Raw genomic sequence first — 21,271 nt, 5'->3', positions numbered from 1 at the left:
TTCTTTTCTTTTTTTTTTTTTTTTTAAGATTCACTTTTATTTCTTGTGGATGGCTGTTTTGCCTACATGTCTGTGTACTGCATGCACGCCTTACCTATGGAGACCAGAAGAAGGAGTTGAACCCCTTGGAACTGGAGTTACAGATAGTTATGAGCTGCTATGTGGGTGCTGGGAATTGAACGCTGGTTCTCTGGGTGAGCATCCAGTACTCCTAGCCACTGAGCCATCTCTCCTACCCTCTAGATGACTTGAACAACGGATGCAATCTAAGCACTGTGCACATAGCTGCTAGACTGTATCTGTTAGGCAGTAGTGGCAAAGAGAAAAACAAACATGTGTTTCACATAAACAGTTTTTCTCAGATTTTCAGTTCGCAGTTGGTTAAGCCTGCAGGTGCAAAGCCTTCTAACACAGGGACTGGCTGCCACATGCAGGATTCAGACAGTATCTTCAGCAACCCACCCTACTAAAGGACATGTGGAAGAAGATGTCTGGAGGGACCCAGGCATCCCTCTGGATGCCCAGAACCAAGTATATTCTCCAACTTCAATGTCCCAGTTGTCTCTCTTTCTCTCTTCTCCTTGTCCCTGGATCAAGCTGCGAAGGTTGGGGCACTGATATGGTTGAGTGGTATGTGCCTCTCCTGTCACCCTTGGGCCACCTTAGAGTCCATGTGTAGAAGAAAGGCTGTGTCCTGGTGCTGGAGGGGCTGGAAAGTTAGGTTAAGAGTCACTTCTCATGAGGATGGAGAGATGGCTCAGTGGTTAAGAGCACTGGCTGCTCTTCCAGATGGACCTGGGTTCAATTCCCAGCACCCACATAGCATCTCACAACTGTCTGTGACTCCAGTTCCAAGGCACCTGACACCCTCACAAGACATACATGCAGACAAAACACCAATGAACATAAAATAGAAATAAATACGTTTTTAGGAGAGTCACTTTTCTTGGGAGCTAGAGAGATGGCTCAGTGGTTAAGAGCACTGGCTGCTCTTCCAGAGGACCTGGGTTTGATTCTTAGCAGCCACATAGCTGCTCACAGCTGTCTGTATCCCCAGTCCCACAGATACAATGCTTTTTCTTGCCTTCTGAATGCAACAGGTATGTACTTGGCATACAGACATATGTATAGGCTCATACACCTTGCAGGTGGCTATTAGTTATCCGTAAAGTGTCATGAAGTTGGCATTTTGTGGCTGATAGGGGCTGCAGTCTCCCTAGGATAAGTCTCAGGCATGAGGGGTGTAGGTTGAGGAAACTGCCTTTGCTAGACAATGAAACATTTTCTTTCTATGAAGTCTTTGCTTTGGAGGTGGGAGGAAACCCTGGACCCTGGGCTTTTTCATCATGTCTTGTGGTGGTGATTGGCAGGGTTTGCTTGTCCACAGCAGGCACTAGGCTTTGGTCTCAGTACTCAGTTGGATTCAGACACAGGCGCCAGGAAAACCGATGGCAGAAGCCCAAAGCTGGCTGCTCTGAGGTTTGCACATGCATATACAGGGGCCACTGCCAGCTCTGGGCACTGAGAGGATGGGCTGGGGCTGGCCTCTGTGCTGTAGGCAGCCTCTAATTCATGGCTCCGGGCCCACAGCCTGGTTTCATCCTTTGCTGGCCCAGCAGGTCTCCAGTTTCCCTTCTGGGTTTCCCTCCCTGTAAGACTCACACATGTGGAGTTAGAAGGATGGCTCTTCTCTGTTTTGTGGACAGCTGCCCCTTCACAGCCAGTAGGTTAGTTACTTTCCATATGAGTGAGAAAGAACTGATGTCGAAAGGGCACAGGAGACAGTAATGGTGAGACAAGGGCAGGTGTGAAATCATCCAGCTCCCAGGAAGCCATTTAGGGAGGAGTTAGAGGGACCATTAAGTATCACTGACTGATGGTACCTCTGGGCTTGTGGGCTCACCTGTGGTTTCCAGACATTTATACAGGACAACCCTCTAACTGCCATTTTAATTTCCATTCTGCAGAAAAAGAAACAGGTTCTAAGGAGCTTCGTGCTCTGCTCCAAGCCAGCTCGATGATTAAAACAAAACAGAGGTGAGGGGCTGGATCCATGGCTCAGGGGTTAAAGCACTAGCTGCTCTTCCAGAGGGCCAAGTTTGGACACGTAGCATCTCTGTAGCTCCAGTCCCAGGGGACCCTCTTCTGGCCTCTGTGGGAACTGCATGCCCTTGGTACGCAGACATGCTTGCAGGCAAAATACTCATATACATAAAATTAAAAATTTAAAAGCTGGGCAATGGTGGCACACGCCTTTAATCTCAAAACTCAGGAAGCAGAGGCAGGCAAATCTCTGTGAGTTCAAAGCCAGTCTGGTCTACAAAGTGAGACCAAAACATCCAGGGCTACACAGAAGAACCCTGTCTCAAAAAACCAAAAACCAACCAACCAACCAACCAAACAAACAAATAAACAAAAAACCCAAAGTTGGGATTTGAACACAGGACTTTAAGTAGCTGCTTTATTATTGCCAACAGTGAGTAGCTGAGGAAAAGATTTCTTCCTAAGACTCTCAACTGCTATCTAGGATGTTAGTCACCTCATCAATGGCACATTCTAGGCAGATGCCACGACTCACAGTTAAAGATGCAGAACATGTTCCATGAAGCCAGCAAAACACAAACGATATGTTAAGTGTGACCCCAGGTTTGTAAACTAGTACACAGGCATGTGCATGTGGCAGGGAGTTTGTTGACTGTGGTCATTATATACTTAATTGCTAGGTGATTTAGTTTTCTTCTGTGTGTGTTTACAGTGAAATGTTTTATTCGTTTTTTCAAGCTTTTAGGAAAGCTTCGGGTGTGTGTGAGTGTGGTGTGGTGGGGGTGGGGTGTGCATGCATGGCAGATCATGCAGCAATCTGGGATGTTGATCCACGATTCCCATCTTGTTTGAGAGAGGGTCTTTTTCATCGTTCACTGCTTCAGGCACCAGGCTAGCTGGTCTGCAAGCTTGTGGGATTTTTCTGTCTCCATCTCCCATCTCCTTATAGGGACCCTGGGATTACAAAGGCGTGTATTATTTCATCCTGTTTTGTTTGTTTGTTTTTGTTTTTGGTTTTTTTTTTTTTTGAGACAGAGTTTTTCTGCAACTCACTTTGTAGACCAGGCTGGCCATGAACTCTCAAAGATCTGCCTGCCTCTGCATCCCAAATGCTGGGATTAAAGACATGCACCACCCATGCTCGGCTAGCCTCAGTTTCTTTACTTGGTAAAGTAGGAAAGGCAAGGCCTATTGGAAAAGGTCATGGAGGAGTGAAATGTTTGGCCCGACATGTGGAGCGCACTAGGTCCCCTCAGGGAAATTTGCTACCTTTAAGCTGTGCTTCTCTTGTAGGTGGATGAGATCTACCATGATGCCTCGCTGGGAGCCCACGTGAACATCGCCCTTGTCCGCTTGATTATGGTGGGCTACCGACAGGTGAGCCCCCACTGACTGGAGGGTAGCAGGGAGGATGACAAATTCAGAACCCTGAGACCATCAGAACTGCGGCTTGGAAGGAGGCAACGGGGGGTGGGGAGTGATGGAGAGTCCTATCTTTGCTGAACTTAAAATTTGAACTTAGGGATGCTGACCTCTACAGCCTTAAACCAGAAGCTCCAAATGGGGGAGAGAGTCCTGCTTCCCTCACTGCCCAATGTCGAGACTTCCTGAGGGAGTGCTCAGTGTAGGGAAGTGCTCAGCACAGTTGACTGTCTTGCAGGTTGCAGAGATTGGAAGTAGTATGCCCTGAGTCTCTGGTGGGCATGGGTACAGAACAGTGCCTGGCAAACACTAGTGTGGGAGGGCGGTGGCCAGCAGCCAGGTGAAACAGCTGGTGACCTCTAGGAGAGGCGCTGCTGTCCCCGGGCCTCAGTGTTCCTCCCTCTAAGGAGACCTTACCTGGAGTTCAGGGTCTTTGACCTTTCCATTGTTGGCCTCCTGGCCCCTGCAGTCCCTGAGCCTGATCGAGCGAGGGAACCCAGCACGAAGCCTGGAGCAGGTGTGTCGCTGGGCACACTCCCAGCAGCGCCAGGACCCTAGCCACACTGAACACCATGACCACGTCATCTTCCTCACCCGCCAGAACTTCGGTCCCTCAGGTATGCAAGATGGCCACATGTGAGCGGCCTGCAGGGCGGAAGTGGAGATTTAAAGTTGGAGCAAAGTTCTCTCTGTGGGGACAGGACCTAGATGGACAGAAGGGTAAGCCTTGGAACATAAGGACTGTGGCCAGGGAAAGCACCTCGCTTTGGTGGCCATTGTCTCAGTCCTGACTGCAGCCTGCCTGTGCTGTTTTTCTTGCCCCCAGCTGCTTGAAGACCTCAGAGACCTTAGCCATGCTTCTGCACACTCCAGTCTTGGGGAGATCGTGTAGGAAAGGAAACCCATGTCCCATGCCATCCCATGGACCCAGGAGTTCTCCCAAGAACCTGGATTCTCCCAAGTTGCAAATGGGGGTGGGGAGGTAATAATCACCATTTCCCATTTCCCAGCTGCTCAGTGGGTAGACGGGTACACAGGAGTCCAGACATACTGACAACTATAAGCATCTGTTTGCATGCAGCTTTGATCATAGTTCCCATATTGGGAAACTGAGGCACAAGGTGGTGAAGAGACTTGCTTATGCCTCTCTGTAGGCAGGAGACAGACCTGAGGCTACACTGGTTCTCTGGGTCTCACGTTGAGGACTTTTGGGTATTTTTCTAGTTTAATGGTGGAAATGAGTCAGCTAGCTAGCCTACCCAAGGGCTGCTTGTCTGAACCACCAGGTCCCAAATGTTTATAGACACATATATGTACATACACATGCACAGACATGCGCTCATACACAGAGACACTGTACACTTATGTACAGTCACACACACACACACACACACACACGCACATACGCACACAGACAAGACACAGACTGACATGTGTAGAACAGCATGGCATTTGGCGCTAACCACCGAGTGACGGGCTGAGAGGCCCATGCCCCTTCTTGCTGCCCTGCCACACTGTGCTCCCCAAACCCTGTCAAAATAGAAGATGGATTAGAAGTCCAGTCGCTCTCCAGTCACGGCAGGCCCAGGCAAGGACATCTCCACCTCCAGATTGCCGCAGCCTGCACTCCTGCTGCAACTGGGGTCTGTTTTGGTTGCTTATTTTTCCACATGGGATGAGCTGCACAGTCCCTTGCAAACTCAGCTTAGGCCTAAGCCCCCGAGCCACAGCCCTCAGCCCTTATCTCACGGGCCTTTCTGTGTGGTCCATCTACACTTTTGCCTGCACATCCTCAAACTCTGGAGAGTTGTTCTCCAGCTTGGTGGCTGGAGAAGTCACTCAGAAGTCACTCCCTTGGTCTCTTTCCCTGAGCCTGTTGAACCCTCCAGGAGGACCTTTCCTTTCCTCACCTCTTCTTAGAACCCTGATCCTTGAACTGTGGTCGTCAGGCACAGCTGTACTCAATCCCCATCTCCCTGTTGAATTAGATCCTCCTTAATGATGGGGTGTGTTGAGAGTAGGGGTGTGATCTTATTTTCTGATTTTCCCATGGTGTCTATTCTATCTTTTTCTTTTCCTCCTCCTCCTTCTTTTTTCTTTTCTTCCTTTTCCTCTCCCCCTCTCCTCCTTCTCATCTTCTCCCTCCCCTTCTTTGTCATTAAGATGTTTCTCTCCATGTTGCCTAGGCTGGTCTCTAAGTCCTGGACTCATGTGGTCTTTCCTGCCTTAGTCTCAAGAGTAGCTGGGCTACAGGCAGGTACCATTGTACCTGGTTCCCCACAGCGCCATCCTTGACCTCTACATAGAAAATGTTCTCGGTTCGTTGATTGACTCACAGAAGTAGAATATGTGTAGGCTTGGGCCTCACTTGGAAGTCTTAATTGTTCAGAGACATTGCATCTAGTACACAGAATACCATAGACCAAGAGCAAGTCCTTATTCTAAGACACGGTGGCAGAGATTTCTGAGACCCTTTCTTCTCCAGGAACCTCCAACACCCACCGTTTTTGGATGTCTCCGCATTTCAGGCTGTGTGCACAGGTCAGTACACCGCAGTTCACCTGCCTGTGACCTCTCTTCTCCCTGGCAGGGTATGCACCCGTCACTGGTATGTGCCACCCCCTAAGAAGCTGTGCCCTCAATCACGAGGATGGCTTCTCTTCAGCTTTTGTGGTGGCTCACGAGACAGGACATGTGTAAGTAGCACGGGGACGGGATGTTTGTGAGTGGCTCTATGGCTGTGGGTCTAGTATTGAGCTCAGAGGGGGCCCGAGGGTAAAAGGCCAAGGCCAGATTCTGTCACTGACATGTGATATATGCCCGTGGCAGGAGGCAATGCCCATAGCTGTGGAGACCACATGTGCCCTGGCTCTTGTCAGGCTGGTGGCAGAATGCCTGTCATAGGTGGGACCTGCTGTCTGGGTGGTCTCTCCCTTTGCCATTCCTCCTTTCAGCTCAACCTGGCTCGTATTCCCTGAGGGACTGGCCTGAGATCACCATAAACAGGCACACTTTGAGCCCAGGCAGTAAGCCAGGTGGGACTGGCAGCCAGCTCAAATGCAGTTCCTATTTCATTCACTCCCTTACCAGTATTTGGTTTTTGTTTGTTTGTTTGTTTGTTTGTGTGCTGTTTTTTGAGAAAGGGTCTCATATAGACCAAACTAGTCTCAGACTAGGATTTCCTTGAACTCTGGATCCTCCTGTGTCAGGTTACCCGAATTCTGGGGTTGTAGGTGTGTGCCACCTCCCCTGACTTCATTCAATATTTCTTGAGCACCTATCATGTGCTGTTTGAGTTGCTGTAAAGGGCAAGAGATACCCACTGTTTGCTCAGTAGAGGTCTCTCCCTGCAAAGAAGCAATGTTGAGCTTACAGGTCTATGCCATGTCTACCTAGTGTTCAAGGGCCCATGAAGTCACTGGCAGTATTTAAGAAAGTGGGAGTGTTGGGCTTTAGTCTTGCATATCAGTTTAAAGAGCAAAGTTTTAAATTTAAACTCTCATGGGTACCTACTATGTGCAGAATTCTATGAAGAAGGAGGGTTGGTTGGCTGGTTTCAGACAGGCTCTCACTATGTAGCCCTGACTAGCTTGGCACAGCTATGTAGACCAGGCTGGCTTCAAACACCAACAGACATCTGCCTGCTTCTGCCTCCCAAGTGATGGATTAAAGGAGTGCGCCACCCTCCCATCCATTGGGGAGAGTTTTGAAAAGTTCACACAGCTAAAGATTTGATGAGTGAGGTTGACTAGATTGAACTTAATGAGACCGGTCCTTGCATGCAGAAGGCTTTCTGATGGAGCAATGTAAGTGTGGTTGATAGCAGAGTTGGTGGCCCCTGCTCTAGAGGCCAAGCCACGGACGTGGCAGATGGAGGTGATATTGTTCAAGAGAAGCCCCTCCAGGGACCTTCTACCCAGCTGGCAATGCTCCCAGAGACAGGCAGGCCTGCCAGCTTGGTGCCAACCACATGGGGGTGCAGGAAGATCAGAGGGAACACGCTCCCTTGTCCTGCCTGTGAGATAGGTGTCCAGAGGCCTGGATAGGCTGCGCTGTGGGAATGCTGGGAAGAGGGGGTGAATGAATGAGGAAGGTGAGTGGCTATTAGTGTTACAGTTGGGCCATTCTTAAGAGCTGGAAGGATGTGAATAGGGTCTGAAGGAAGGGTAGGTCTCCTGGGGGAGCAAATGAGGAGAAAAGGCATGGTCAGGAAACTGAGGCTAGCAGGCCCAGTCTGAATTCCTGGTCAAGGCAGGGTCTGCTGTTCTGGGTCCGTCTGCCTGTCCTCACAGGGCCAGGACCCACAGCATGACTTTCCCCTTCCCCCTAGGCTTGGCATGGAGCATGATGGCCAGGGGAATGGCTGTGATGACGAGACCAGCTTGGGCAGCGTCATGGCGCCCCTGGTGCAGGCTGCCTTCCACCGGTTCCACTGGTCCCGCTGCAGCAAGCTGGAGCTCAGCCGCTACCTGCCGTAGGTCACCTCCACCTTAGGATAGGGATGGGTGGGCAAGCCACAGTTATGCACACTGAACTCTGTCCTGCCTTCACCCCTCCTGCCTAGCCCCGTCTTTCTGTGTCTCTAGCCCCCATGCCCTTGCCTAGCCTGTAACACCCACATTAGCACACAGGTGGGTTAGTAAGCCTCCCATCTCAGTGTGACCAAGGGACCAAAAGCACGGAAGTACTATCAAGAACCAGGCTCCCCTGCCCTGCCCAGCTGCTAATTAGAATGCCCTGGAGGTTGGGCCTGGGAATATGAATTCATTAAGTATGTCAATAACACCCCACTGCAGATGAATCTAGGGTAACTTCAGCTCCCCAGGGCCCCAGAGACAGGGATGTGGGGAGAGCACAAGGAGGTGAAGGATAAGACAACAGACAGAGACAGGAATACTAGTCACTGGCCTTCCATAGCAGCTGGCTGGTACTGCCTACCCAGCCCCTCTCCTGCATGGTAGATCTACTTTGAGTCAGACAGTGTGCCCTCAAATTGTCCACAAGTCCACTCCTAATCTTATCCATAGTGCATGTGGGCAAAACCAGCACAGCTAGCCAGCTATCAGCTGTATCTGTGAGACCAGGGGAGATAACCCTGGCCCTCCCCTGCAGGACAGGGCAAGGGATGCTCCTCAAATCTGGAGTTGATCCGCCCTGAATTCTTTAGTGAGGCCTTGGTGCCCTTGCCTGTGGACGTAAGTAGAATCCTCCTGCTAGTCAGCGCCGAGGAAGAGGGATGTTGTGAGAGTCCATCCTCCTTAGACAGGGCAGCTGGGGCCCACGACAGCGGGCACAAAGGCCTGTAGGCCTTCCTTGTGCATTAAAAGTGCCAACCTGGGAAGGGAAGGTTTGTGATTTATAGCCCTCGGGCTGGCTCACTTTCCCTGTCCCCACTGCAGCTCCTATGACTGCCTCCTTGATGACCCCTTTGAGCGCACCTGGCCCGAGCCCCCCGAACTGCCTGGGATTGACTACTCCATGGATGAGCAGTGCCGTTTTGACTTTGGCACTGGGTACCATACCTGCTTGGCTGTGAGTAGGATGGGTGCCAGGGTAGTGTGACCCAGGCTGTTCCTTTCCCAGATACCTTCAACCCTGCCAGCAGTGGGCCTAAGGTTGCACTTGCTGACTTGGTTCCAGCCACTGGGAGGTAGAGGTGGGGTGGGATCAGGGTAAAGACTCCATCCAGTCCCACCTGCAGGCCATGTGTATGCAGAGCTGTGGGCAGGGCTCAGGCCGGGAAAAGATGGGAGGAGTGGGGCAGAGAGAGTGAGCAGCCACTGATGCCCTGGCTGCTCGGGTCCCTTGAGGAGTTTACTTGTGAGGTAGCTCAGGGGGTCAGGCCAGGGGCAAGGAGAGAGTTCCTGCCTCTGGACACTGGTGGGGCATGGTGGTCTATCTCCTTAAGCCTGTGCCTGGAGTCACCTCTCTATGGGGTCATTCCCATGTTCCCATCCTCCTGCTGGAGGCCATAGAAGCCAGAGAGCATAACCCTGATTCTACTCTTCCAGACAGGGCGAGTTCAACCCTTAATGCTGGGGGGCCAGCTTCACCTACCCTGTAAAGACCCACACTATGGGACATCTCAGGGTAGGGACGTCTGAAGAACAGGCTTCTGTGACCCTAGTACTCTGTACCTCCACCCAGATAATCCCGCCCATACTTTCTGGATAGGACGCCCTGTTTGGTAACATGGAACCCCTGTATGGTTGCCTTTCTCATGCGCTAGGACACATGGGACAGAACACCGCTTTGGGGCTGCAGAGCAGGGTCTACCTTCAGTGCCCAAATGCTTCTAAGTATCTGTGGGATACCTGTCTGCCTTAGAGGAGATGCTAAGAGAGTAGTAATGATATTGGGACAGGTCTCCAATCTGGAGCACAAGGTGACTGACCTCTGACCTCACTGGGTGTCCATATTAGAATGAGATGGGGGAGTCTCAAGTTCATGCCCCACATGCCCAAGGACCAGGGACATACTGGACCCAGACCTCTGGAGCCTCTAAGTGGTATCTGTAAAGGTCAGTGAGAGGACAGTGTGTGAGCTATTGGGGGTTGGGGCCCACAGACCACAGGAAGGGGCACAGAGGAGGCCCTAGAACCACTGACATTTAGCAAAGTTTGATAGTACATGAGGTTCTGGTTACTTCTCAGCATCCTGGATCCATCATCCTGGATGCCTTCCTTTCTCTCTATCACCCCATCCCTTGCCCCACAGTTCAGGACCTTTGAGCCCTGCAAGCAGCTGTGGTGCAGCCACCCCGACAACCCATACTTCTGCAAGACCAAGAAGGGGCCACCACTGGATGGGACAGAGTGCGCACCAGGCAAGGTACCTGTGAGGGGCTGTTGAGGAAGTGGCCTTCAGGAGGTGTAGAGCATTCATCACTGGCATGGGTACAGGTGCCAGGGCACTGCTCCTATGTGTTATGGATGGTCCACATGTGTACAGTCTTCTCATGACCTATCACCTTGGCCTTTCTCTCTTGGCCTCTGTGGCAAGCCTGGTTTAGCATAGTCACTTGAGCTATAGCCTGCTCGCTTCCTATCATTACACAGATGAGATGACTGACTTGAACTCCAGATGGGTTAAGGAAGGGGTCAAGTCACACAGTGAGTGATTAACAGAGAAGGGTAAAGGGAGGATTCCAGCTATTTTACCTACTTCCCTGCTCTATGGCTGCCTCTTCCCCACCCCACAATTTTCTCTCCTCTTCCACAACCTGCCCTTCATGTGTTTCTGAGTGTGTTTGCTTCCTTGTGACTGCACTGTACAAAAGAATTCCTTGGCAGGTCTGAGAGCCCTAAACAGCCTTATTTAAAGCCCTGGGTCCTCCCCATTCACAGCCCTGCCTGCAGAGTTAGCCAGTGGCCATCCATCTTGGCTACACGTTGAAATCTTCCGGGGAGCTTTAAAAACATCCCTGGAGTAGAAGATGACCACAGTGGAGCAGAGAGAAGTTTGGACGCCTCTCTGCTCCAAATGTTCTGGTTAACTGTGGTAAAGATATGTACATCTGGATTGTGAAGGTGTTGAATTGTATACTCAATATGTGTACAATTTGATTCCTATGGTATATATGTCACACCTCACTCTAAACATCTCAGGACCCTAAAGACTGACTCATATGTTTGGGGGAAGCTTAGGTTTCTGGAATCCCTACAGGATTCCAAGATGAGCAGTTCATCTCTTGAGAAGCATCCAGAGACCTTTTCTGTGTCCTTCTCCCACCCCAATATCCTCTTGGAAAGGGAAGAGGGTCACCATATACCTTGTCTGGATACCCAGCTCTGTGACTGCCATTCTTAGGGCCATTTCACTGATGAGTAAACTGAGGTCCAGCAAAGTGAAGTGGTCACACACATTGCATAATAGCTGAGCTGGGATTCAAATTCAGGCTTTTCAGATTCCATGTGTCTATTTCTTGGCCACAGGCCACAGGCCACAGGCCACAGGCTTGGCTTGTAAATAGGTTTTTGGTCCCTAGGGAGGCATTTTAAGGTACATATCAGCTTCAGATAGGGTGAAAAAATTGTCTTTTCTTCCCTCTTAGCCCCACCCATGCCAGATAGAGTGATACATGAATTGTTGGCCCATTCATTGTCATTATGAGTCTCATTGATGTCGGCTGTTTCTGGAGGGCTCTGTGTGCTGTTAGCAGCATTGCCCTTTGTCTCGTGGTTCAGCTACCAGTAGGGCTGGGATCCTATACAGCTCATTCCCCAGGCTAGTCTCTTCATGGCTCGCTTGCTCTGGGCTTGCTGTGGTATCCATCAGCTCTGCTGTGTGCCCCAAGGCTTGTTGCAGGCTTCACTGTGGAGCCTCAAGGTGAACCTATGCCCTCCACTCCACCCCAGTGGTGCTTCAAAGGTCACTGCATCTGGAAGTCGCCGGAGCAGACTTACGGCCAGGACGGAGGCTGGAGTTCCTGGACCAAGTTTGGCTCGTGTTCTCGGTCATGTGGAGGTGGAGTGCGATCTCGAAGCCGGAGCTGTGACAATCCTCCGTGAGTGTGGTGGCCTGAGTTAAGGCAGGCAGGGTAGAAGATACTACCTACCTGGGAGAGACACTCGGAGGGGAAGGCGGTAGGTAGACAGGATGCAGAGAACAACCCCTAGAAGCAGTCACGTTTCCTGGGTAAAGACCCAGAATGTTAGAGCAAAGAAGGTCTCTCCTACCTGCATTTGCTAATGAGCCATTGGGGCAGACTTTCAGAAACGTACCAGGGACAGCATCTGGAGTTGTCATGTCTAGAAAAACTAGGTGGCCCTAGGACTCTGCCAGGTTCTATCTCCCACCACCCCAACCCTTTGGTCAAACTCTGAGTAAACACTAGTTTCAATGTGTTACAGGTTCACCTTCTGTCACACAAGCAAAACTTCCTGTCATTGATTGATTTTTTTTTATTTCTCCTAACACTAGCGTCGCCAATTCCTCACTTCAGTGTTCTGGGGAGATGCTTGTCTGTCCCTGTTTGTCATCTTGGTAGGATCCTCTCCCCTCCTTCATGGCTGTAGAGTGTTCAAGCCCCATTTCCTTATATTCCTCATTTCCCAGGGTTAAACTGCTTGCTCATTCGCTAATGAGGAATGGGTAAAACTGAAGCTGCCATGAGTCCACTGGCCTAGCGACTTCCACAGGGCCTGTCCCAGGCCCTCCTTGCACCAAGTGGTGTAATGAACATTCATAATAATAGGTCACAGGGCCATGGTGGATCCGGAGCCCTCAGAGGCAGTAGTCATTTGGGGCTTGGTGGTTAAACTATTTGTCATAATACGAGCTGGACTAGAGTTCGGATTCCCTAGAACCTACATAAAAGTCAGGCAAGTCTGGGGGCTGGAGAGATGGCTTGGTGGCTGTTCTTCCTGAGGACCCAACACTCACATGGTAGTTCACAACTGGCTGTAACTCCAGCTTTAGGAGATCCAATACCCTTACACAGACATGCATGTAGGTTAAAAACACCAATGCACATAAAATAAAAATAAATAAACCATTAAAAAAAAAGCTGAGCAAGTGTGATGGCTGCTTATAATCCTACCATTTGGGAGATGGAGATGCAGGATTCCTCAGGGAAAGCTAGCTAGGAAGACTAGGCAGAATCAACAAGCGCCAGGTTCAACGCGAGGCCCTGCCTCAGTGAATAAATGGACACTGAGGAGGACACCCAATGGGCCACCACACACATGCACCCACATATACATTCATACACTTGTGACCACACATACACACATGCACATGCAGAAAGAGAAAAAATAGTGCTTATTGCTGGCATACTGTTTACCTGCAAGGACTGGGGCCACTGTCACCAGAGCGACCAGTGTCTCCATTAACCATGCTGACCTTATACGAATGACAATCAACACAAAAGCCAGGTTGGTAGGAAGGTGTTGCCCACTCGGTTTACCCACCTTGCATTTGCCAGCAAGTTATTCCCTTGACCAGTGCTCCCATTTTTTAAGTTTCCTGTAACAATAGCTTTTTTTTTTAAATGAGGCTTAAATAGAATGATATGTGTGCTCTGTGCTGGAGTGTAGGTTAAGTCCTCCAGAGGCAACAGCTGCTGCTATTAGGAATTGTCCTAAGCCCTGTGTGTAGGATGCTATGTGCTTAGGTGGAAAGCCTAGAGAGTTCTAGAGTCCCAGCAGGGCACCGTTACCTCCTATACTTGGATACTTGACATTGATAGTTTTTGTTTGTCTCACTAGGAAGCTTTGGCTGGCTGGAAACTCATAGGGATCCATCTGCCTCTGCCTCCCAAGTGCTGAGGATTAAAGGTGTGTGCTATTGAACCCAGCTTATTTATTTGTTTGTTTGTTTGTTTTTGAGGCAAGGTTTCTCTGTGTAGCTTTGGCTGTCCTGGATTCACTTTGTGGACCAGGCTAGCCTTGAACTCACAGAGATCTGCCTGCTTCTGCCTCCCCAAGTGCTGGGATTACAGTCAGGTGCTACCATACCCGCATACTTAATAATCTTTTAAAAGAGATTTATGTTTTGCCTGCATGTATGTATGTGTACTGTGTGTTTGCAGTATCTGAAGAGGCCAGAAGAGGGCATCACATCTCTGGGAACCAGAGTTATAGACAGTTGCCAGTCAGCATGTGGGTGCTGGGAACTGAACCTATAAGAGTAGCCAGTGCTCTTAACCATATAGCCATCTCATCAGCTCCAGTGTTGATAGTCTTTTTTAATCCTCTTGACCTAATGGGGACAAGTGTCTGTGGCTCAACTCTCCTCTCTTTTGTCAAAACAGGAGGTGAGTTATGACAGTCCCACTTTTCAAGGGGGAAATCAAGACACAGCAAAGCCAAGTGACTAAACCAAGGCTGAATGGTCAGGACTTGCATGTCAGCTCTTCTGGCTCAAAACCCAAGTCTCTTTGGTTACTCTTTAGTGTTCTAGGCTATGAGACGGAAGTGGATGTGGAGAACTCTTTATCCATGACTGAGTGCCTCCACAGGGTGCAGTAAGGACTGAAGGAATTTAAAGAATAAGCAAGACTGATGACTGACTGGTGGAGAGGGCTAGCCTCATCTGTCTGTCATTTGTCTCCTGCCACCTCTACCCCCCTTCTCGGGAGATAAGAGCTAGCTTATCTAGCTAAAAGGTAAAAGCGTCGGGGAGGAAGAGGCACGAAGAGGCTGTGGTTGTTGGGAGAGTGCTTGCCTAGCATGCAGCCCTGGGCTCAATCCCTAACATTATACAAACCGGGAACGGCAGTGACACCTGTAATCCCAGCACTAGAAGGCGGAGGCTAGAAGATCCGAAGGTCAAAGCCACCCTCGGGTATGTAGTCCGAGGCAAGCCTGAGTTACATGTCTCAGAAAAAAAGGAAGGAAGGAAGACAGAAAGAAAGGAAGGGTGAAAGCATGAGAAAGAAAGAGGGGGGAGGGAAAAGGGGAGAGAGAGACAGAGAAAGAGAGAGAGAGAGAGAGAGTTCAGAAGGCCCTGAGGTCAGTAGCCTGAACACTGCAGGTCACTACTGGGCTGAGAAATCAATGGAGGTCTCCTGCCTCTACTGAGCTGTCCTGGGTCTTGTGTAGAAAGCTCCTGTCTTCGCAGCCTTCTGGGCCAGCCCCATCACTATGTCTCTCTGCCACTGCAGTCCAGCCTATGGAGGCCGCTCGTGCACAGGGCCCATGTTTGAGTACCAGATCTGCAACAGCGAGGACTGTCCTGGGCCCTACGAGGACTTCCGGGCCCAACAGTGTGCCAAGCGCAACTCCTACTATACCCACCAGAATGCCAAGCACAGCTGGCTGCCCTATGAACCTGACGATGGTGAGTGGCCCTGCTCTGCCCAACTTCTGAACATGTGCCCACTCCTGTTCTCTCGCCTATTGAGGCCCAAGGACCTGGGTTCCACAGGGAACTGGTGGGCAAACTCATCCAAGCCCAAGTCCTTTGGGTAGGCCTCTGTATCGTGTACTTCTGGAGCCACCATCACTGTCGAGGCCATCCCTGCGTGTTTATAAGGCAAGCAGCTTGGGGGGGGGGCTCTGAAGGGATGCTGAGAGCTGGTCTCAGAGCTGGGGTTGAGTGGAGACAACAGAACATTTAAGAAAATGTTAGCCAGATGCAGCAGCATACACCTCTAATCTTAGCGCTCAGGAGGCAGTGGCAGGCAGATCTCTGTGAGTTCAACACCAGTGTGGTTTATCTAGAGAATTCTAAAGCAGTCAGGGATACATAGTGAGATGCTGTCTCAAAAACAAGAGGGAGGGAGTGGGGAGGGGAGAAGGGTAGAACAGAGAGAAGAAGGGGTGGGTAAAGGCTTAGTTCCCTTCCAGGGAAAGCCTGCTGTGTAGCCTCTGGGCCTTTGCAGCATTCCCCAGAAGTGTAGTACTGTGTCAAGAGGAACTTCAGCCCACTGCAGGCCAAGCTTCTAGATTTCATGGGTGAGGAATCCATTTGGCAGGTGCTGGAGGTTGTTGGAAAGTAGGTGGGTAGGAACCTGGGGTTCCTTATGCTGCCACTTCCCCCCAATCACTCCCCTCCCCTGGCACAGACCTGGGCTTTGGGACTTGGAGGGTCTGATGTGGGGGCCACACTGAGGTCAATGCCCAGTTTTTCATGCATTTTTAGAGAGATGTCCTGGAGTAGGATTAGAGCAGGAATGGCCAGGATGCCTGGCTCTTCAGGCCTGAGGCTGGAAGTGTTTAGCCTCTGCAGTGATTCCTGCTTCTTGGACCCCAGGCAGCTCCTGTGAGAACAGTGTCCTCCCAAGCCTGGGTTGACCTCAGCACCCCGAGCCTCCCAGGCTCAGGCTTATGGCATATTCCTCAATTTGCAAGGGACTTCAGAGCCTTGCTGTGCAGGGCTTCTTAGCAATGCCCTTCCAGAGCTGGAGTGGCCAGGAGCAGGCAGCACTTTCCTTCTGCCTGGCTCCCTCCCACTCTGGAGAGCTTAGTACTCCTTTGAGGCTCTGAGCTGCCCAGATGGCTGCCTTCTGGGTCCACTGGGAGGACCCTGTTTCTCATCTGGAAGGAAAACCTCCACACCCACACCCCATCAGCAATCTGACTCAAGCAGGTTCTCTAAAGTGGTCTTAGGTAGTGTGACTCCATACTAGCATCCTATCTAAGGGAATCAAAAACTGACCTGGTAGCCCGGCTGGCTACTTTTAATCTTAACACTTGGGAGGCAGAGGCAGGCAGATCTCTGAGTTCAAGGCTAGCCTAGAACTTCAAAGCAAGTTCCAAGACATCAAGGGCTATACAGAGAAACCCTGTCCCCAAACAAGCAAACAAACAAACAAACAAACAAAAACAAGCAAAAAGAAGTGACCCGGTGTCTTGGGTTCTTGGGAGCAAGAGCTAACTAGACTCCTTATGAAGCCTTACAGAGAGCTTTGGGAAGGGCTGACTTTGAATGCCTTGCAGGTCCACTGGGAAGGCAAATAAGCTGAGAGGCCTGGGCAGGCAGGGTAAGAAGGTCTCGGGACAGCTGGATCTCAGGCTTTTCCAGGACTTTAGACCAATTCCAAGAAGCTGGCTAAGCCCCCAACCTTACTTTTTCTAAGAAACACAGCGAGTGTTTATATGTTCTCTGAAACTTCCTTTTTAGGACATTATCAGCTTAGAGAGAGAGGGAACATTTCATTTGGGGACACACTGTTCTCCTACTGGCGTGCCCAGCTAGGCTGCAGAGCCAAAGCAAGATGAAAGTGACTTTGTGGTTACAAGCTTGGTTGAGCCACTCCATTGGTGGCCTTCAGCAAGTTACTTAGTCTCTGGTCCTGTGTTTCCTCTGTGATGTTAGAATCTGGGCTGGAATGTGGCTGGGTAGTAGAGCATTTGCCTAGCATGCATGAGATCGTAGGTTTGATTCCCAGTACCGCTCAGAGTAGAAGAAAAAAAAAAAGCTGGGAAAGTAGCTTAGTTGTTGAAGTGTTTGTCTTGCAAGCATGTGGACTTGAGTTGATTCCCAGACTCAAGTCTGGGGATGGAGGGGTGGCTCAGAGGTTAAGAGTACCAATAGCTCTTCCAGAGGACTTAGGTTTGATTCCCAGCACCACATGGTGGCTCACACCAGTCTGTAACTCCAATTCCAGGGATCTGTTGCCCTCTTCTGGCCTCCACAGGTACTGCATACACATGGTACACAGACTTACATGAGGCAAAATATCCATACATACGAACATTTTAAAATAAATCTTTAAAAATTAAAAAAAAAATCTAGACACAAATGGCATATACTTGTAATTGCAACGCTAGGGAGATAGAGAAAGTGGGGTCCCTGGGGTTTACTAGCCAGTCAGCCTAGACTAAGACTTAGAAGACTAAGGTTGTCTTCTAGCACAGAGAGAGAGAGAGAGAAGCAACTGTTAAGTTGCTCTTCTAAGTAACCCCTTATCAAAGTTCCTGTAAGTTACTCCAATTAAACTCACTGAAGCCACAAAAAAAAAAAAAAAAAAAAAAAAGTGTGTGTGTCCTATAATGCTAGAACCTTCCTCACTGGGATGTCTACATTAGATGAGTAAGTCATGATGACAAGCATTTACTACTGTTTCTCAAAGGTGTGAAAGGGCTTTAGAAGGATCTGATGAACATCTGCTAGGAAATATATATATATATATATATATATATATATATATATATATATATACACACACACACACACACACACACATATATGTGTGTTAGATATATGTTATATCTGTATATATATGTTGTATATGTTTATATGTATGTGTTAATGTATATATTATATGTGTGTGTGATTTATTTTTAACTGTGTGCACTCATTCATGAGACTGAACAAGGGTGTTAGTACTCAGAGGCCAGAAGGGGTCAGATTCCCTGGAGCTGGAATTACAGTTGGTTGTTAGCAGATCATCCTGAGTGCTGGGAACTGAACTCAGATCTGTTGGAAGAGCAGCAAGTGTTCTTAACTACTGAGCTGTGTCTTCAGCTCTAACGGTTGGCTTATTATTCATAGTTTGTCAATAGATTTTTCTCAGTAAACTGATAATGCATTTTACTGGACAGGGATCATGAAAATAAGGGAAACTGAAGCTCAAAAAAGGCTAGAGACCTTTGCCTCAGGTCACAAGACCAATCCATACATGTCACAGTGGGGCTCTTAAACCCATCCCCCAAAGGTGGCCCTGTACTTCCTGGCTAGACCACATGCTGATGATTCCCTGAGCCATCCCACCTTCTGTTAGCCCAGCAGAGGGCCTTAGCAGTGTCTCTCTCCCCACAGATGCCCAGAAGTGCGAGCTCATTTGCCAGTCTGCAGACACTGGAGATGTGGTATTTATGAACCAAGTGGTCCACGATGGAACACGCTGCAGCTATCGGGATCCATACAGTGTCTGTGCACGTGGGGAATGTGTGGTGGGTATCCGTGTAAGCTGCTTACACTCTGCTGGCTCATGGGGCCTGGAGGGCTGTGATGCTTCTTGCTTGCTGGGAGGATAGGTATTGCTCACCTGCCATACGTAAGGGCAGCTAGGGCTGCTGCAGAGGGCTCCTTGCTGCCCTACACCATTAGAGAAATGAGGCGATTGGAGAGTTATTACCTCACTGGGTTAAGGCCATCTGGTTCCCAGGGTGAAGTTTGGGGAGTACTCGTGTGCCAGGGTTCCCCCTTTGACCAGGGCCAGGAGTCTCAGGAGTCTCAGGAGGGAGCCAGGAGACCACAGAGGTGGAGGCAGGGGAGCCTCCTTCTACTGACCTTACCTCTACCCACAGCCCTTTGGTTGCGACAAAGAAGTGGGATCTATGAAGGCAGATGACAAGTGTGGTGTCTGCGGTGGGGACAACTCTCACTGCAGGACTGTGAAGGGGACACTGGGAAAGGCCTCCAAGCAAGCAGGTGAGCATGGCTGTGTGTGTGTGTGTGTGTGTGTGTGTGTGTGTGTGTGTGTGTGTGTGTGTGTGTGTGGTGGGGTGGGTAGAGGTCAAGGGGAGCTGGGGAGGGATTCTCCTGACCAGTGCTGGGGAGGGAAGAATCCTGGAGCCTGGCTGCAGATCTTCCCAGGCTGCCTGCGGCTGCTCCCTTCTCTTTCTGGCATGCTAGCAAGAACTCAGAGCACAGGAACAGAGGAGCTCAAAAAGCAGGGGTTTGTTGCTGTTGTTAAATAATATGGGAGGACGTAAGCTGAGCCATCTCTTTGACCCTGGGCTTTTGGTGGGGGTGAGGAGCCACAACTGGAATGGTCATTTTCTATTCTCATTTTAAAAACAAAGTCTGGGACATCTTCTGCTATGAATTTCCACTCTAGCTTTATCAGACTTGTATAAAGATAACCAGCCAGTACTCCTTTACACTTCTGTGTGGAGTAAGTCTTGTCTTCCTGGAAGACTTCACACTTTGAAGAAGGGGAAGGTTGGTAACCAAGAAAGGCTTGGTTCTAAGCTTTGGATCACTCCAAGAGAGCCATGTAGCATCTTCATGCTGAGTTCATTCACACCCCTCCAGTAGCTTAGGAAGGAGGAGGGAAGGTGGGTGTGGGGAGAAAGAAAGCAAAAGAGGAAGTCAAGAAGACACATGTGTGACATTCCCTGGTGTCCTTGGCGGAAAGGTCCCAACCCAGGTTTCCAGCCAAGAAAACAGGTTCTGAAAGGTTCTGTGGTTGAGAAGTTCTTGTGTTCCAGCTCTCTTGTGCTGTGAGGCGTGTGGGGTAAGGCGGGTGGGGTGCTGAGCAGGGAACCACCCTCTCAGGACTCTTTGCTTCTCTGGATGCCCCTGGGTGGCAGCGGCTCTCAAACAGGTGCAGATCCCGGCGGGTGCCAGGCACATTCAGATTGAGTTGCTGGAGAAGCCTCCCTACCGCATTGGTGAGTGTTATGTAGAGGAGGGGAGGGTGGGTCTGGGAGCAGGTGGAACCTCACAGACTTAGCTAAAGGCATGCAATCCTTTTTAGTTGTTAAATTTGTGCTGAACGGCTGAACTGTCCCATAGCTCAAATTTCAGGAGACTATAGTAAGCACTCACTCCCTCAGGACGGGTTTCTTCCCACCAGGAACAGCTACTGTTCAGATATCTTAAGTGAGCAGATGGCTTCTAAAGAAAAGTCCTTTCACAGAAGGGCTCAGCCAGCTCTTGCTGTGCTGCACACCTTCCCAAGAACATAATGGTGAGAAGCAACATTTGGCACAGGACCTCAGTTCTGAGGCCGTGGTCATGGCTGTCTGAGCTGAGTGTTTTTTCAACTGGTTGCCTAAACCCAAACAGCCAAGCTCTAGCAGCTGATGGTAGCTGACCCGAATAAGCAAATCAGGGGATAGTCACTGGATGCCTATCCCTTGTCCATCTGCTAGCAAGAGAAGGCAGGGCTCCAAAGTGTAAGCACTTTGCTAATCCCTACATTGTCTCCTAACATTGCATTGACCCAAGTCACAGAGCCAAAGCCCCCCCCCCCATCTCTGGTTGGAAACAGAGGCTGTCTCTTGATAGAGGAAGTGCTGAAATCATAGGACTAGAAGAAGTGGACAGCATTCCTGTAGTCCACCATATGGGCCCCAGATTCCCATTATAGTGCTTATCCATAAACAAAGTGTAATGGTTGTACAAACATGAAGCTAAGACACTTTGAACATTAGATCCCTGGAGGCTGGGGAGACGGTTCAGTGGTCAGCGTGTTTGCCGTGTAAGCAGGAGGTCCTGGGCTTGGCCCCCTAGAACCCACATAAAAACCAGCGGCACCGTGTGTGCCTGACATCACAGCAGTTGTAAAAGATCCTTGGAGATGGACTTAGCTGAATTTCTGAGCCTGGTGCTCATCTAGAGATCCTTTCTCAAAATAAATGGATGGATGGATGGATGGATGGATGGATGGATGGATGGATGGATGGAT

General features: G+C 49.9%; 1 protein-coding gene across 1 annotated transcript in view; it reads left to right on the top strand.

Moving 5' to 3' along the window:
* Adamts14 (ADAM metallopeptidase with thrombospondin type 1 motif 14) overlaps positions 1–21,271 on the top strand; it is a 50,790-nt gene that overhangs the window by 15,293 nt on the left and 14,226 nt on the right. The window contains exons 3-13 of the mRNA XM_055598839.1: positions 3,337–3,420; positions 3,935–4,082; positions 6,056–6,161; positions 7,796–7,939; positions 8,865–8,997; positions 10,183–10,296; positions 11,823–11,971; positions 15,071–15,246; positions 18,673–18,806; positions 19,164–19,287; positions 20,172–20,252. Of these exons, the coding sequence (XP_055454814.1) occupies positions 3,337–3,420; positions 3,935–4,082; positions 6,056–6,161; positions 7,796–7,939; positions 8,865–8,997; positions 10,183–10,296; positions 11,823–11,971; positions 15,071–15,246; positions 18,673–18,806; positions 19,164–19,287; positions 20,172–20,252 (1,393 nt within the window). The remainder of the gene's footprint in view (positions 1–3,336; positions 3,421–3,934; positions 4,083–6,055; positions 6,162–7,795; positions 7,940–8,864; positions 8,998–10,182; positions 10,297–11,822; positions 11,972–15,070; positions 15,247–18,672; positions 18,807–19,163; positions 19,288–20,171; positions 20,253–21,271) is intronic.

The sequence above is a fragment of the Psammomys obesus genome, unplaced genomic scaffold, assembly GCF_907164565.1.
Source record: "Psammomys obesus unplaced genomic scaffold, mPsaObe1.curated_primary_1811, whole genome shotgun sequence".
In the NCBI taxonomy this organism is placed as follows: Eukaryota; Metazoa; Chordata; class Mammalia; order Rodentia; family Muridae; genus Psammomys; species Psammomys obesus.
This window is presented reverse-complemented; position numbering and strand designations above follow the sequence as displayed.